At 53.4% G+C, this 18527-nt stretch overlaps 1 protein-coding gene across 1 annotated transcript in view; it reads left to right on the forward strand.

Annotated features, from left to right (window-relative positions):
- Positions 1 to 12082, forward strand: part of GCK (glucokinase) — a 36150-nt gene extending 24068 nt beyond the window's left edge. Inside the window, exons 7-10 of the mRNA XM_030549419.1 lie at positions 3611 to 3794; positions 7154 to 7309; positions 10427 to 10660; positions 11725 to 12082. Of these exons, the coding sequence (XP_030405279.1) occupies positions 3611 to 3794; positions 7154 to 7309; positions 10427 to 10660; positions 11725 to 11869 (719 nt within the window). The 3' untranslated portion in view covers positions 11870 to 12082. The remainder of the gene's footprint in view (positions 1 to 3610; positions 3795 to 7153; positions 7310 to 10426; positions 10661 to 11724) is intronic.
- The last annotated feature ends 6445 nt before the right edge of the window (positions 12083 to 18527 follow it).

Below are 18527 nucleotides of genomic sequence, written 5' to 3' on the forward strand. Positions count from 1 at the left end.
CTCTCTTTGTTAAGCTAAATAGATGGGGCTTTTTGCGTCTCTCACTGGAAGGCAGGTTTTCCAAACCTTTAATCATTCTCATGGCTCTTCTCTGACCCCTTTCCAATTTAGCAACATCCTCCTTGAATTGTGGGCACCAAAATTGGACATCGTATTCCAGTAGCGGTTGCACCAGTGCCAGATACAGGGATCAATATGGATTGGTCGGTGCTGCCAGGTCACTGCCTCCAGGTGGGATTTCCTGCACTCTTACCTGTGACTAGTGGGGGACTTGCTTATAGACCTGTAGGCAGTATTTTCTCATGTGGACAAGGATTCAGTTTCTATCGTTTCTTTTCCTCAAAGGTCAACACTATGGTATGGTGATCTGGAGTAGTGGTAAGTGGTAGCTACGCCCTCTAGTGGCTCTCTTGTCAGACTAGCTCAAATATATCTCACAGGTAGAGCAGAGTGAATCATCTGTACCCAAGAACTTATTTGACAAACGTCGCCTCTTTCTGCTGGAGATCTTGTCAACTGACTGCAGCTTTACAAGTTCATTTTCCAGCAGAATGTGTTGGGTACGGATCTTTTTGCAATCATTTAGTCAATGAGTTCACCCTCATCCGAGATATTTAAATTCAAGCAGTGTTGCTTAGTGGTGATAGATCAGGTAACGTACGCAGGATGGTTTCCACTAATTGGTTAGAGGAGGGCACAGGCACTTCGAAGATGATGATTTGTGTGCTTGAGTTTAACACTTGGTTTCCAAGAATATTCATGCGAGCAGCTTGCTGTCTAACGTGCTTATGTGGCCCGCAGCTAACCATCTGGCCTGTGGTATGTGAGCACCTCGCAATCTTTAATGTATATCTCCTCACAGCAGCCCCCTGCCTCCAGGAAGTACTGTAATCCCCATCGTGCAGACGAGGAGCTGAGCACGGAAAGGCCAGAGCCACACTGAGCTCAAACATTGGTGCCAACAAATCTCAGTTACATGAAAGCTTGTGGGATGTGAATGCTAAAGGGTGAAAAACCCGAGCCAGATGTGCTTTCTGTGTGTGCCATTTACCCACCTCTTGCCCTGAGTCCTAGTGAAGAGATTCTCCCTTAGCGCTGGGGGGCCTGTGCTTCGGGAAGACCCCAGTGGGTAGTGTAGGGATGACAGTGTTAACTAATCAGATTAGATCTGCAAATAATTGCATCCTGATTGATCCCGCAGGTCCAACTGGACATTTCTTCCCTACAGGAGCCCATGACCAACAGCCTCCTCCAAACAAAGGCTGTTTGTTGGCTAAGGGAAGAAAGCCACAGAGAAAAACAAATCTGTATGTGTGGCTAGCTCACGTGCCATCCTCCAGACCCACCCAGTTCCTGTGTAAGACTGGTGGGTTCCCTGCTGCCAGCATTCTTTGTACTGCAGGAGGCTTGAATCCACTGCATTGCCCGTTGGAGGAAGTACAGCTGCCAGGGGCATGGGCCGGCCACAGCAGCCCAGTGGGGGAAGCCCTCCCACTGCAGGCCTGGGGTGCCTGGCTGACCCTGGGGATGCCCCAGGGGGGCTGGGCCGCAGGAGCCTGCAGCAGCCACTGCCCGCCCCTACCCCACATGAGACATGGAGAAGAAGGTCAAGAAGCCTGTAACAATGTCACCTTTCAAACGAGTCTCCCTGCAAGGTGAAAAGGTCAGGACCAACAGAAGTTGGTCCAATGAAAGATACTGTCTCACCCACCTTGTCTCTCTCAAGCATTGGTAGGCTTTTTCCATTTTTGGTGAAACCAGTTTGGTTGACTCAGCAGCTCATAATTCTGTCACTGTGCCTTAATAACTCTTAAGTCAACTGACAGGTGATCAACTGGAGGCATCTTCTTTCTCTTGCCTGACAGATCCCTAATTTAATGAAGAAGCACTTAAATCCAAAATATTCTGACAGAAATTATTATCCCAAGGAGCAGAGTGGCCAGCTCTCATGATTGTATCGTGTGTCTTGTGGTCCTTGATGGTTTTTTCTTAAAGCCCAAGCTCTTAGAGTCATGTGATTAGCATGAGAATCTGTGGATTTTTTGTTGTTTTTTTAAAGTACATTTTTAGCTTTCATGGTTGCAGAGAAAAGCATAAAAATGCGACACAAGTGAACTCTAAAGGCTCATAAACCAGAAGACTAAGAAAATGAACCCAAGCTTACTATTTTTTAAAGATCTTGTGATTTCTAAGCCAATCTCATGATTTTTTGAGGCCTGGCTCCTGAGTTTTGAGCTGAGGGTGGCAACATTTACAGGAAGTATTAAATTATGACAGAGCAGCTCCATGTTCATCACTTACCAATGCAACCAGAAGAAGTGCACAAGGACGAACAGACTGCCCAGTCCAAGGGCCTGACTTACAGGGGACACACCAATAACCGCTCAGCCCTGTAGGGCCACCATTACAGAGAGCAGAGACAGAGAAAAAAAATCACCGTGGTCCCTTGACCTTCACTTTCAAGGCCCTTTCCACCCTGTTTCTCTGGGTCATTACTGAGCTATTGACTGCTATGGTCCCAGCCTTTCTCACCTGCTTGTTAAATTTGCAAACAAGCCTCTGCGTATTTCCTCCCCTGCTGTTCCTCAAGATCCCCTCCTCCTGTAAACATCTCCAAAGCTACCTCATGATCCCCCTTCAAACCGCTCCTTAAAACTCTCCTTTGCCGTGAGGCCTGCAAAAAATGTACCGGCCAGGCAGCAGATGTGCTGAGAACCCTGCTGATCAATTCTGTCCCGTTGTCTCCTTGTGCTGCCCTGTCTGCCTGTACCCAGTTGTTCTCTCTCGGGACAGGGCAGTCTTTTGTTGTGTTTGTGCTCAGTACCTTGTACCAGGGAAGCCTGGTCCATGCTGGGGCTCGTAGGCGCTATGGTCACACGAGTAATAATACCAGAGACGCCCCAGATCCCGGTTGCTCCAGGAGAAAAAGGTGGCACCGTGATCCCTCAAGGAGCAATAGCTAACTGACGAGTGGTGCAGATCCTCAGCTGGCAGAGATCCACTGATCGCCCCCGGCTGTGGATGTGACCCAGGCCTTCGAGAGCTCTGCGTCGTCCAGACTACTGCAGAACCGGGTCGCTGAGAATGGGTGAAAGGAGGAGTAGGGACCTTGGAGGGCTTTCACCTTCTTCCGCAGCATGGGGCATAGCTGGGCTGCTGGCATCATCTAGGCATGTCCCACCTAATCCATTCCCTGCCCTGACAGGGGCCTCGGCCATCGGTGGGGCCTCGGTCTCTCCTGCTCTCCACCTGTGGCTGCAATACTTTGGCCTCCCGAAACCCTTTAGCCTAACTGGCATCGTCGGGCTCAGCTATGGGTATCGGGTGAAATCCTGCACCATGCAGGAGCTCAGACTAATGGTTCCTTCTGGCTTTAAACAACAGGGAACAGGCTGTAAGGATGGGGCATGAGGTTGTATCGTGGGCACACGTAGACTACGGCCTGGGTTAAGCCCATGCGTCTGCCCCTTGTAAACTAGACGCCCGTGCAGACTCAAAGTCAGCTGGCTGCTCGTGCAGTGGGTCAAGCGCAGGGCCCGCGTCCCCAGCTGTCACAGGGCACTTTGCCTAGGACTCGCAGACTCATCCCCAGCTTGGTGTCCCCTGCCAGGTACCGGCTGCAACGCCTGCTACATGGAGGAGATGGAGAACGTGGAGCTGGTGGAGGGGGACGAGGGCCGGATGTGCGTGAACACCGAGTGGGGAGCCTTCGGGGCCTCGGGGGAGCTGGACGAGTTCCTCCTGGAGTACGATCGGGTGGTGGACGAGACCTCACTTAACCCCGGGCACCAGCTGTAAGGGACACAACAGATAAAACAATTGCTTTCTCTGGGCATCACTTCCTCCCTGCTGTCGCCCAAGCCGCAGAGCCAGACTCTGCCAGCCGCAGCTCTTAATTCAGCTGAGGGTGGGGCAGTTCATCTCCAATGGGATTTGCTCAGCTCTGCCCTGGCAGGCAAATCGGCCCTTCGTGACAGTGTGGGCATGGGGGCCAGGAAATGGGTCTGTGGGGCCCTCCCCAAATGGCTCTTTCTCAGAGGTCCCAGTATGGGTGCTGGCAGGGGCTTGCTTGCCTGGTCACTGAGGTGCTGTAGCAGGAGGCTGATATGCTGCAGGTGTTTGAAATGTGCAGAGCCCAGCAAAGAGGAAAAGGGGTTGTTTTCCTGCAGCTCAGAGAAAATAGCCTCACAGACTGAGCAATCAATCTTGGTGGTGTTAAAACAGGTGAGAGCAACTTCTGTTCACTGGCCCTACCTCCAGCCCTCTCTCTCTCTCACACACATACCCTAAGTGTGTCTAAACACACACTCACATACTGACAGACACACCTCAAATACACCGACACGTGCAAACACCCCCCACACACACACACACACTGTCAAACGGACACATTAGCTCCCTCACACACCCGTAACTGCACCCACGTCTGCTTATCTGCCCATGCTGTCTCCCTTCAGAAACACAAATGTGCACATATGCCTCACACACACCTCCGTACACCCCCTGTGCACAACCATCCACTCACAGCCATGTGCACCCTCACCCTGCTACATCCTCAGTACACTCACCCCAGGACACAGATACCCACCAGCAATCTACACTCACACACCTGGATACACACAAATACACTCCCCTATACACCCAGTAAAACACCAACACACACGCCGAGAGCAACCTACACTCCTACACCCTGGTGCCCTCATAAACACACTCCAGCTTCCACACGCCACTACACAAACACACCCAGGGCAATCTATGCTCACACCCCTGGATGCCCACAAACACACTCCCACATCCACACACCAGTACACAAACACACCCAGAGCAATCTACACTCACACCCCTGGATGCCCACAAACACACTCCTGAATCCACACACCAATACACAGAGCAATCGACACTCACAACCCAACACCCTGACAAATACACATTTCTCCCCTTGTGCTTTTCCTCACTTCTCTCCTTTCCTTTCCTCTTCGCTCTCTCACACTGTCCCCAACCCAGTGTCCCACTAACCTTGAATGGACAGAGGAGACCCCCAACGGCTCTACCTTTCTCTTCCCTCTCTTTGGCGCTACAGTGCCCTGCCGTTGGTGGGAGAGGGCATCAACCACTTGGCGTTAAGGGCTGAAGAACGCAAAACCTACCAAGGCCTGAAATAAAAGTCCCAGGGCAGGACCAGGGCTGGGGAAATAGCTGACAGCTGTTGCCCGAGGGGCATGGCCATCCGAATAAGCGATCAATGGCAGAGCCATTTGAATTAAGCACCTGCTTAGCTGCAGGATCAGAGTGGGCCCGATCCTGGTCCATGCTATGGGGCAAAGGGGTCATAAAAACATTTGCAGAGGATGAATCGCTGGCTCTGTGCCCCCTCGCTTGGTCCCTCTGAGGTCAGCTGGTAGAATCATAGAATCATAAAATATCAGGGTTGGAAGGGACCTCAGGAGGTGTCTAGTCCCACCCCCTGCTCAAAGCAGGACCAATCCCCAACTAAATCATCCCAGCCAGGGCTTTGTCAAGCCTGACCTTAAAAACCTCTAAAGGAGGAGATTCCTCCACCTCCCTAGGTAACCCATTCCAGTGCTTCACCACCCTCCTAATTAAATAGTGTTTCCTAATATCCAACCTAAACCTCCTTCACTGCAACTTGAGACCATTGCTTCTTGTTCTGTCATCTGCTACCACTGAGAACAGCCGAGCTCCATCCTCTTTGGAACCCCCTTTCAGGTAGTTGAAAGCAGCTATCAACACCCGCCCCCCCCATTCTTCTCTTCTGCAGACTAAACAATCCCAGTTCCCTCAGCCTCTCCTCATAAGCCATGTGCTCCAGCCCCCTAATCATTTTTGTTGCCCTCCGCTGGACTCTTTCCAATTTCTCCACATCCTTCTTGTAGTATGGGGCCCAAAACTGGACACAATACTCCAGATGAGGCCTCACCAATGTCAAATAGAGGGGAACGATCACGTCCCTCGATCTGCTGGCAATGCTCCTACTTATGCAGCCCAAAATGCCGTTAGCCTGCTTGGCAACAAGGACACACTGCTGACTCATATCCAGCTTCTCGTCCACTGTAACCCTTAGGTCCTTTTCTGCAGAACTGCTGCCTAGCCACTCGGTCCCTAGTCTGTAGCAGTGTGATGGAGGGAGGAGGATGTGACTGGAGGATGCTACACTCCAGGACTTCCCTGCAGTGTAATGGTATCTCAGGGCCCGTTACAAGCCGGCATAAGTTAGAGCAGTCCCGAGGTGGCTCTGAGTTGAGGTGGGGGGGTGAGCTGGGCCCCCAGCAGAGCCAGGGATCATGGGGACTCAAAGCTATCTTCTCCCTGCTCCAGGGCATTGGGTGAGGCTCTAGCCCAGTGGAGGATGTGGGCCAGTCAGTATACGTAACTGTCCTGTTCGCCTTCATTTATGGGGCGATGGAAACCCTGGCCCAGGTTCTCCGCTAGGCCCAAGTGGTTGACATCTGGTTCCAGTTCCCTCTGCACGGTTTGCCCGTAACTGGCCCCCCTGCAGGCCCTGGAACCGGCCATTGGATTCGCTGGGTACTGCAAGCAGCAGGAATTGCTCACGTCTGCACTGCCGGAGCGAGAGCCGCATCCTGCCAAGGCCAGCTGCACACACCTGGGACAGCCCTGCCTGCAGGGCGGCAGTTAGGGGAGCAAGCCCTTGGCCTCCAAGATTGAATCTCCCTCCTGCACGGGCTCTGGCAGGGTTCCCTGAGCCAATGGGCCACTCCAGGAACTCTGCAGTCTTGCATTGGAGCCTAGGGGTATTTTTGAAGGATACGTGGCTTTGGCTCTGCTCACTGCAAGCCGAGGCGTTCCTCTCCTGCCTGAGTGTCTGCACGAGGCCTGTCCCCACAGAGGCTGGGAGTAGGGAGACGTCCCTTTGGCAGAACGCCAGGGGAGGAGAAGCCAGGCAGGACCTCTGCCCTCCTTGGGCTGGTGCTGTGGTAGCATCCCTGAGCCTGCAGCTGTCTCAGGAGGAAGGGGCAAGCCAGCGTCAGCGTTGCTCAGCCGGGGTTGTGTCAAGACAGGTCTCTAGGCCTTGGATGCCCCTCGTTGCAAGAGAGCAGGGTCCAACCGAGAGCAGGCGGAGGGTCTGTGTCCTCGCGGCCCTGACCAGTGGTGCTCTTCTGTCCCTGCCCAGCTATGAGAAGATGATTGGAGGCAAGTACATGGGAGAGATCGTGCGGCTGGTGCTGCTAAAAATGGTCAATGAAAATCTGCTCTTCCACGGGGAAGCGTCCGAGAAACTGAAAACCAGAGGCAGCTTCGAAACCCGCTTCATCTCGCAGATTGAAAGGTACGTTGTGGCCTCCCCAACCGCCCAATGCGCAGCCAGCCCTACCCACTGCAACTCAGGGCTCCCAATACAGCCCTACGAGGGAGATGTCCTGCCAGCTGTAATCCCATCCTACAGCCCCAGAGCACAGCTGGACTCCAGGGCCTCCAGTAGCCACTGATCTGCAATATGTATAACTAGAGAGAACAACCACCATTCCCCACTGGGCTCCAAGCTCATGTGGAAGGGTGGATACATCAGCCCCACCTCTGACAGGGACTCACACACACCTACAGCAGGCACCCTTGCAGTGCACTGGCTAGAGCACTGCACTGGGGCTCAGAAGACTTGGGTTCTATCCCCAGCTCTGCTAGGTGCCTTTGGGCAAGTCACTTGCCTGCTCTGTGCCTCAGTTTCCCCTCTATAATGACACTGCCCTTCTTCAGCTGAAAAACTTGCTGGGGATTGTTAGTACTTGCGATGAGGAATCCGCCCCAAGATTGCAGGAACCAGAGGAAGGGCTCCAGTCAGTGAATGCTCTTTAATAAGGGTGCCTACAACCCCTGCACAGCTGTGGCAGTGTCACTTCAAACAGGGCCTAGCTCACTTTTCCTTGCACGCTATTAGTGGCTGGTTTGCTGTGTACCTGGCTTCTTGAGCCCAGCTTCTCAGGCCTGACCCAACTGTCCTCCCTTTGCAGCTCTAAGATCACGGGACTTAGAGCACCTTTAAGGCTAATCCTCTAAAATGCACCAAGTTAGGCCTGGTAGTCTACAGCCCAAGGGATTTCTGATCATCTAGTCTGATCTCCGGCATAACCCAGGCCAGAGAACCTCAACCAGAGACTCCTGAGTCTAGCCCAGAACTCTTGGCTGAGCTACAGCGGGTCTCTGAGAAAGATTGAAAGACTCCGAGCAATGGAGAACCCACCACGCCCCGCGGTAAATTCTTCCAGCGGTTAATTACCCTAAACAAATGCACCTTAGTGTAACCCCTCTGCCCCTCTGAGTTGGCAGCAACAAGGGCCGGGTTCAGTATCAGGTTCAATAACACAATGCGAAACCTGCTCGAGCCCCCACCCAGTGACCTGGGACACTTACATACCACACCCCCCTGGGCGCCTCTAGAAGGCAATACTTCCCCTCTCGCAAGCACGGGGTCTGAGTGTAGCAAAATCTTTTTAATAAAGAAAGGAAACAATGGGGCATCCCACTGGAGAAACACCACAAACAGGATTATAACACAAACCATAAACAAACACAAAAAAACCCACTCCCAGGTACGTTTGGCAATGTCCTTTTCCCCTTAGGGTCTTAAGTCCAATCACCCCAAAGTCCAACAACCCAAAAGTCTCTGGTCAGTGCCACCCCAGAATTCGAGAGTTTATGTGCAGAGTTTTACACCCCCAGCCTGGGTGGAAAGGGGGAGGGAAGTCCACACCGGGTGTTAAGGGGCAGAGTTTTACCCCCCCAGCTTGGATGGAAAGGGGGGGAGGTCCACACCAGGTGTTAAGGGGCACTTTACGTGGGCCAGGGCCAACTGCTCCGCCTCTCCGTGGAGTTCTGCTGCAGCCTTCACCACGACCAGCTCCACCACACCAGCTGTGCTGCTCCTCCAGCTGTCCCTGCAAGCCACTTCACTCCGCTCACTGTTCCATGGGCTGCTCCAACATGCTGCAAACTGCTCTGCTCTGCCAGCCGCTTAACAATAGGTCTTCAGGCTCCCCCACTAGTTAGCACAGCACTCCGTGATCTCAATTCAGCTCTTTCAGTGATTTCAGCTCTTAGTAGGGGAGCCCTGGTTCTGGTGCACCATTGGCCCAACGTGAATTCAGCTCAGCAGTCTCTAGATAGACTCCTAATAGAATTAAAAATTAGCTCTACTCTTTAACATTGGAGAGAGGAGGATGTGCAATTGGCATTCCAGGCCCTCAAAAGGAGCCCATACTATCAGGTACACACACCAAACCCCAACCTCTCTCCATTCATGGGGTTTTGGAACCCATGTCCCATGTTTAGCAAGTACCACCCAACTGAGGCTGAGTATTTCTGTCACAAAGCAGTCCCATCCCAAGCTGCTGTGGGGTTATGCTAAGTGGAGGGGTGCATGCCAATGCAAATTCTTAAAATTCTTTCCACACTCTCTACAATTCACCACCAGATGTCAGGGTAGCGCTCATCCTGACTCTGCTTACATTAGTTTTAATCTGAATTTGCCTACCTTCCGCCTCCCACCATTGGATCTCCTTCTGCTGTTTACGGCAAGATTAAAGAGCCATCTGCAATCAGAGATCTTCTAGCAGGTGGTGACCACTTCACCTCTTAGCCTTCTCTGGGCTAAACCAAACAGCGGGAGAGTCATAAGTCTTGCACTGTGAGGCAGGTTTTCCAGACCTCAAATAATTCCTGTGGCTCTTATCAACATGGAGCCATGCGGGCTCCTGGAAGAATGGGCTGTGTTTGTAGGGGTGGGGAGAAACGCCTGCTCACAGACCTTCCACTCAGACATCATCTGGTGGGAGGGGCTGGACGCACCTGGAGGAGATTGGGAAGGAGGCTGGAGTTTCATGGGCATTGGTAAAGTGGGTTTACAGGAGGTACCGTAGAAGTGAGTGAGGTTTTAGACACGTAAGAACATAGGTACTGCCAGGCTGGCTCAGCCTAAGGGCCCTCTTGCCCAGTCTCCTGTACCTGACATTGGCCAGCACCATCTGCTTCAGGGGTGGGTGGAACAAGAAACCCCCAAAGGGCAATTCTGGTGTAGCCCAAGCCCTGACCCCATTTCTTTGTTCCACCCTATCTCATGTAACTGCACGTGTTGCTGTTACAAGGAGCTGTCCTGCTGCTCTCTTCCCAAGAGTATGAGCAGTCTGAAATGCAGCCACTTCTGGTGAGGAACTGCACTGCAAACCAGCAGAATGCTTTCTGGAGGCGTAAACGGGTGTCCTCTCCTGAGTCACCAAAGCCAACTTCCATCCAGCTACCGACCAGGCCTTAGGAGCCTGCTAGCTGTCTGCACCCTTCCACTGGCTTGACCCAGCAGCCTCCTGTCCAGCTGCTCCAGCAGCGCCGGGCCTGCCCCCTGTGTTCGGCACTCCCTAGCATATGGAGGCTGACATGCTTTCGCTCTCTGTCCCAGCGACGCCGATGACCGGAAACAGACCTACAACATCCTGACATCCTTCGAGCTGCTGCCCTCACTCACGGACTGTGACATCGTGCGGATGGCGTGCGAGAGCGTCTCCACGCGGGCGGCACACATGTGCTCGGCAGGGCTGGCCGGCGTGATCAACCGCATGCGGGAAAGCAGGGGCGAGGAGAGGCTGAAGATCACCGTGGGCATCGATGGCTCAGTCTACAAGCTCCACCCCAGGTGAGGTCACATGCAGGGGCGAGCGCTCCGATTGAAAGTGACCGGGGAGGTGAAATGGCACTTGCAGCTGCCTCCCCAGCCCCAGCGCTGCCTCCCAGCCTTATCCCAGCCCCATCACAGCCTCCACGGAAAGCTGCATCACACAGGAGCGTGTGGGTGGCCTGTCTCTGCAGGGCTACTAGGGAGTGCTACCCTTATCCTGAGCAATGGCAGCTTTGTTAGTGCTTTAGCAAAGAACGGCTGTGAGAGGCAGTGCTGAGGGCTGGCCCTGGGGCTGCCATGGCTTCCAGCCCAGCAGTGATCATGTACTGCTGAGGTGCTCTGTGGCCAGCTTTACAGGTACTGGTGGGCTCCAAGTGGGAAGTAGGGGGTGGGGTTGTACCTCAGCTTCCTGGGCAATAGAGGGGCCAATGAGATCTCGGACCTCTAGATGCCTGGGGGGTGGGGGGTGGAGGGGAGAAGGGAGGAAAACTGGAAATCTTAAAAGAGCAGCATCTGAAAAAGGAACAGATTGGAAAGGGCATGGCCGGGGGGTTCCATCAGCTGTCAGACACTTCTCAGCAAGCCAGCGGGTCGGGCCAGGCAGGGGTCAGCCTGAGAACCAGCTGTGTTTTCTTCGCTGCCTTTCTGGGAGAAATTTGGCCTTCAGGCCTGACCTGCACTAAGACTTCCCACTGCACTTTCTGAGCCCCTTTTTAGAATTGAAAAGTGATCACAGCCTGCGCTTCTCTGGGGGCTAGGTAGCTAACTGCAGAGCTGCGCCAGGATACAGCCCAGAGGTCTAAACCACCTTAGATCGAACGCTCCGTGGGGCAGCACCCCAAACAATGGCACCTCACCCCTGTGGGCACCATCAGAGCCTGAATCTATCTTTAGATGACCTCCATCACCATATTATGCTCGCTGCCCTCCTGGGCAGTGTATCCCCATTGTACAGATGGACGCACTGAGGCACAGGGAGGCTCACACAGGAAGTTGGGCAGAGCAGGGAGATGTGACAGCAGTTTCTCCCTAGGCTCAGCGGAGCCATTCAGCCTAACCCCCGCCGCCTCCTCTCTCCCCAGCTTCAAAGACCAGTTCCACGCGATCGTCAGACAGCTGACGCCAGGCTGCGACATCACCTTCCTCCAGTCAGAGGAGGGCAGCGGCAGGGGGGCCGCCCTGATCTCGGCGGTAGCGTGCAAAATGGCCTGCCTGATTGGCCGGTGAGCGGGGCCGCTGGCCAAAGGACCACGGAAGGAGCAGCCACGGCTGGGGTGTGGCTCCAGGGCGAGTTCTTTAGAGCGGGTGAGCCCAGGAGCAGAAACAACAATTGAAGGGGCGGGGCTGTCCCTGACCCCGCCCACCTGCCTCCCACCTGTCCTAGCCACTGTGCTAGCCATGCCAGCTGCACTGCGTCCCCTTGCTGTTCCTCAGCCCTCTTTGCTGCTGCCAGGCCGGGCTCTTGGCCCACGCAATAAATAGGTTCCCGAGGAGGTCTCCTAGGATTGGTTGGGGGAGACGGGGTGGGGAGTGGAATGGGAGTCCTCTGACCCTTCTCTTCTGATTGGCTCAGGAATTAAAACGAGATGGGCACATCAAAACGGCTTCCAATCCGCACAAACAGCGGTTGAGGGTTGCGTTTCTCTCAGCCAATCAGGTGCGTGGACGTCGGGGCATGTCAGGAGCCAGCGACCGGTGGCAGGCTGGCGTGTACTTGCAGGGAGGGCTGGCGATAGGACTAGAGCCCAGGCAGGAGGCGGAGGTGGGATGGAGACTGGCCTCTCCGCTAACCGGCGGCCCTGGTGTGGCTGGGCCTGCTGAGGCCAGGCTGAGATGGAGCTGGTGGGAATCTCAGACAGGAGAGCAGCTGGGGGGGGGTTCACTTCCCCTCCTGCCCTTTCCTGTCCCTCCAGATCTAGCTGCCAAAAGCTTTGCCTCTGGTCTCCCCCCATCTCTGGCCATCCCCTCCATGGTGCAGCCCGGGTTCCTTTAGGAATAGCAATAGATCCTCTCTCTTCTGGTTGTGCCCAAAGACCAGTGGCCCCCATGGCACCAGCTGTGGTACGAACACCAATGAAGAGATGTTCCTTGCGGCAGACTGATCTCCTGGCATCCCTGCCCCTGATGCTCTGGGACAGAGCCCCCAACAGGGAGCGCTCCCCAGCCCACCCCTTTCCATCTGGAAATCCAGCTCCAGGGCTTGCCGTCCTCCTCCCAAGCACACCTAATCCTTGGCCTCCCCGGGATGCACCTCCTGCTCACAAGGAGGAGGCTGCCTAGGGTGACCAGACAGCAAGTGTGAAAAATCAGGACAGAGGGTGGCGATAATAGGAGCCTTTATAAGAAAAAGCCACAAATATTGGGACTGTCCCTATAAAATCGGGACATCTGGTCACCCTAAGGCTGCCGGGGAGTAAATCCTGCCCTGTGCTGCTTGGCTGGCCTCAGGCTGGTTTTGCAGAGGCAACAGAAATTCAGGAAACCAAGGCAAACCCCAGTGCAAGAACTGCTCTCTCTGGGGAACCTTTCTGTCGGGAGCAGATACAGATGGGGGGCAGATACCCTCTCTCAGTCATATGTGACCAAATGGCCTGCTATGAGTTGGCCATCTGTGATCCCTGTGCCCCATGGCCCAGACTTCCTCTTGGCGGGAGGCTGGGGGAAGGCTGGAGGTCTTTCTGCTGGACCCTCACACACACCCACCCACACAGCAGCCAGCCATGGCTGCACATTCTGTGTTGGTCTGAGGTCCAGTGTACGGCTCTTTGTTGCCAAGCGTTTGAAATCTTCAGGTACCCCTCCCGCCCTCTCAGGCTAACGTTGCTTAGGCTGTACCTCTCCTGAGCGGGACCAATGCTGCTGTTCGTGAGCCAGACACATTGCCATTCCCACTCCCCCGCACATACAGCCTGCGTGTGCCCGTGCAGCATGCACAACCCCATTCACAAAGCCCACCGGGGACACGCTTTCACTCATTCACCGTCCCACGGGACATGCGTCACACTGCAGCTCATCAGATAAGCATCATGCATTGCGCGCCAGGCCATACAGACTCACGCATCTCTGATCCTCACCGCCACCCCACGGGTGTGTGTACCGTCCTTGTATACCCAATCCATCTGCAGGACGCCTCAGCTGGACATACAGGGCTTCCACTCATTTTTTTTCTGTACATAAGAATAAAATCATTCTGATGCTCTGGGTGTGACTGTTTAGTAGTGATGAAATTCACCCTAACAGCGTTATTAGACTTTAGCCTGTATTTGATGTTAAAATAATTCCCCACCCACCCCTAGTGATGGCACCCTGCCCATATCAGACATGGAGGTGTGGAGGGGAGGTGCATATTCCTGAGCTAAAGTCCCCCTCACTCAATCAAAACACAACAAAAGAACAGAGAAGATGCATTTAGCGTCCAGACAGCCTTTGTGAATAGCACGATCTACCCCTCTGCAGGGCTCCGAAGGGCATCATATTGGAAGTGCCGTCTGTGGTAGGTAATATACACGGAGCTATGCTTCCTAATGCCAGAACTGGTCATGTAGGAGCCAGCTGTAGGACACAAGCCACGTCTGGAAGAGGCCAGCAGTTGCCCTCTGATCTCTGGCTCTTCTGAAGCTCCTGGCCCTAGAGAAGACTGTCCTGACAGGTCCCAGCCCCTTGCTTTACCCCTGTGTCAGTGTGCTCCTGGCACTGTCTGCGTCACATCCCTGAGATATCAGAACTGCCCAGACATCAGTATTTCCTACGCAGCCTGATTGTTTCTGGCAGCGACAAGAGGATGATATTTTGGGATCGGGGAATAGGAGCATCCTTTATCCTCCCCATTAAAGAGGGTCAAAAAAGCCCCCAAATCCTCATTCAAATCCAGTTTTCATTTCCAAATTTTCCTGCAAAAAATTTCGAACGAACAATGTTTTCTTTGGAATTTTTGGCAGAAAAAGTTTGCAAGAAAATCTGACTCCAAATAGGGATTTTTTTCTTGCCGTTTGGTTTTCACAAAGCATGATGTTTTCAGAAATCTAGATGTCTGTTGTTCCTTTTAGTGTCGAAGGCCAGAAGGGACCAATGTGATCCTCTGATCTGACCTCTTGTAGAGCACAGGCCAAAAACCTGCGCCACAGTCATTCCTAGAGCAGATCTGTTAGAAATCTAGCATCTTCATTTGAAAATTTAATTACGGATAATCTACCGCGACACTTGGTAAATTGTTCCAGTGGTGAATTACCCTCAGTGCCAAAAGTTTACACCTGATTTCCAGTCTGAATTTGTCTGTCTTCAACTTTCAGCCATTTGGATCATGTTAGACCTTCCTCTGCTAGACTGAAGAGCCCGGTATTAAATATTTGTCCCCCACGTCGGTACTGACAGACTGGGACCAAGTCCCCCCTTCACTGTCCCTTTGTTAAGCTAAACAGACAGAGCTCCTTGCGTCTCTTGCTATAAGGCAGGTTTTCTAATCCTTGAATCGTTCTTGTGGCTCTTTTCTGGCCCCTCTCCAATTTATCAACCTCTTTTTTGAATTGTGGGCACCAGAACTGGGCACCGGATTCCAGCAGTGGTCGCACCAGTGCCAAACACAGAGTTGAAACAACTGCTCTGCTCCAACACGAGATTCCCATTTATGCAGCCCAGGATTGTATTAGCTTTTTTGGCCACGGCATTGTGTGGGGCGCTCATGTTCTGCTGATTATCCACCATGCCTCCCAAATCTTTTTCAGGGTCTGCTTCCCAGGATACAGTCACCTATCCTGTAAATATGGCCTACAGTCTTTGTTCCTAGATGCACACATTTACCTTTATCCGTATGACAATGCATATTGTTTGCCTGCTCCCAGCTTTCCAAGTGATCCAGATCGCTCTGTATCAGTGACTTGTCCTCTTCGTTATTTACCATGTTCCCCAATTTTCGTGTCCGCTGCAAACTTCATCAGCGATGATTTTGTTTTCTTCCAGGCCATTAAAAGATGTTCAATAGCGTAGGGCCAACAACTGACCCCACTAGAAACACACCCGTTTGATGCTGATTCCCCATTTACAATTACATTTTGAGACCTCTCAGTTAGCTGGCTTTTTATCCATGTCACGTGTGCCACGTTAATTTTACATTGTTCTAGTTTTGTAATCAAAATGTCGTGCGGTACCCAGTCAGATACCTTACCGTGGTAGTCTAAGTATGTTACCTCAACATTAGTACCTTTATCAACCAAACTTGTAATTGCATCCAAAAAAAGCTGTCATGACTGGAATTTTAGTATGGAGTGTTTTGTTTGGTGTTTCCCGCTCTCCAACATTTCAGTACTTCTCCAATTTTGGAGAAGTCTCCTGTGGGCTGAAAAAAGTGATGGTGGGGAGGGTCGGGGGGGGGTGTCTGTTAGAATCTGGGAGCCGCAGTTTTGGGAAATGGAGTTCAACAGGGAAAGCTTTTAACTCTTTGGAGAAGCGGCCAGGCATCCTGCCACCCTCACTCCTCCAGCTTCCCAGTGCATGGGGATGGATGTCACTGACAGGAGGTTGTGGGCCTTTCTGGAATGACCTTTGTCTGGATCTTAGTCGCTCAGTGCTTGGCATGAGATATGGAGGGCTCCTGTCTCCCCACTGCCTGCATGCGCTGGCATGGGGGAAGTGGGTAAAATCCCAGCCGACTCCCCTTCCACCCTTCTCAGCTGCTTTCCAGTTGCCCCAGGGCCTCTTGCCCCTCCTGCTGCTGCCCAGTGCAGGTATGGTCAGTTAAAGCGTTCCCCTTTGACCAGCAGGGCTTGGAAGCCAAACCAGAGTTTGGTGCAACTGAGCCAGGGGCTAGTGCCTGCTTCTGACCCATCAACTCAGCATATGGGCCCGGGGAGGGAGATGCTGGTTCCTCAGTTGTAAGGGGAGGGGACGACCGCTTTCTTCATCCAGCTGTAGTATAGCCAGCCAGCAGTGGCTCGGTCACTTCAGAGCTGCGTGGCCAAAGGGTTTCTGGCCCAGGGGAGTCGGGGTGGGCGGTGGATACCGGGTGGGGGGGTGTACTTCAGAAGTGATGTTAGCTCGGCCTTCGGTGGCTTTTCTAGGGTGGGAGTGAAGATGCCATGAGGCTTGACAGAGAGAGTTGAGGCTAATCCCAGGTAGGGTCTCAGGCCGAACATCTCCAGCCCTGTGTGCACAAGGGATAAATTTCCCCACAGCAGCAGCTCCCCAGGGAAAAGCTGGCCAGGAATCCTATGTGGCCAGTGTGGAGCTGTCTCTAGTCTCTGAAAGCAAACCACAGGCCTGTAATCCTTCTCTGCTTCACTGGAGCTGGCCCCTGGGAACCCCCCCCAGCATGGGGAGCTGCAGTAGACACTGTGCTGCACAGAGCCCCCCGGTGGGCTGCGCTGGCATAGGAGGGGGTATGGCTGGAGCACTCTGCACCCCAGCTCTTCTGGGCTGTGGAGTGGCCCTTAGGTGGCCCTCATATGTTAGAGGGGTCTCTGGGGCTGCTCTGATGTCATTCGGGGAGCCAGAGCCCAGAATTCAGCTCTGCTCCCTGTCACAGAGTCCCTGGATGATGCTCTGGAACTGCTCCCCACAAAGCCAGTCAGGACTTTGGGGAGCCTCCTCTCCCTCAGAGCAGACTGTCTTCAGGGCAAGCAGCTCATACGGCTTCACCTCCTGGGTCTCTTCTTGAAGCATTCAGCATATGCCCCTCCATGCACTTCCCACAATGAGTCCGCCCAGGCAGGGTCCTGAGGAAGCCAGAGGGTCTTGTACCGCCACTTTGCAGTCAGATGTGACTCTCAGCCAGCCAGGAAAACAGAGGTTTATTTAGATGACAGGAACACAGTCCAAAACAGGTCTTGCCGGTACAGACATCAGGACCCCCTTTAGTTAGGTCCATCTGGGGCCCCTAGGGAGGCCACAGCCCCATTGGGAAGCCCGCGCTCCGTTGGGGCACCCCTCTCCATTTCCCAGCCAGCTTCAAACTGACACTCCCTCCAGCCTCTCACTGAGCCCTCCCCCCCCCGCCCCCTTTCCTTTCCCAGCCTTTGTCCAGTTTCCCGGGCAGAGGTGTTCCCTGGCCTCCAACCCCCCTCCTGGGTTCTCAGGTTACATGCTCAGGTATGCTCCCTTCCCCAAGGCAGGCCATCCCAGCACAACTCCCCTGCAACCTTCCCAGGTCAATACTCCCCACTCAGCATTCACATAACACAGCAAGAACATTCCCACTTCGTCACACTCCCCCCACGTCTTAGCTGGGGCTCCTCAGCACTGGATCTGAGCCTGAGTCCTGGCTGCAGGGCCAGGCTTCTCCATTAGCATAACTGTGGGATAATGAGTCCTCTAGCTAATGGTTAATATCCATCATCCAAACGGGGACTGGATGTGGTAAGCCTGGAGTCTCGACTGGGTCTGGTGGGATCAGAGACCTCACCGGCCTTTAATGCATTAGCCCCAGAACCGAGGTTGGGACAATATTGTGATGCAAGGCCTGCCGGGTCATAGGAGGGGCTGCTGGATGTGGGAGCCAGTTGCAGTGCTGGGGGTGGGGGGTTTGAGAGCCAATTGGGTCAGCTATTTCACTGATAAGACAGCAGATGACTTTGCTGGATGGGTTTGATTGCCCATAGAGGAATCAGCCCCAATGGGAATAAGTTCATTGTTTCCCCAGTGCAGGGAAGCTGTTCTTGCAGCAGTCTTCAGGCTGTGTCAGCTGCAACGTGTGAGTTTAATTCGACTCAGATTTATACACCTCTTGTTTAGGACAGGGAGAAAAGGAATGCCCCACGCTCCCTTTTCCTGAGCTGCCTTCAGAGTTGGTTTTTCAGGTTACAGAGTTATCTGGGCTAACCAGAACTAATACCGCCCCAAATGACAAGAAACCATCAAGCTCAAATAACATTTGCTGGCCCGCAGTTCACGTCCG

The sequence above is a fragment of the Gopherus evgoodei genome, chromosome 2 (genome assembly GCF_007399415.2).
Source record: "Gopherus evgoodei ecotype Sinaloan lineage chromosome 2, rGopEvg1_v1.p, whole genome shotgun sequence".
NCBI lineage: Eukaryota > Metazoa > Chordata > Testudines > Testudinidae > Gopherus > Gopherus evgoodei.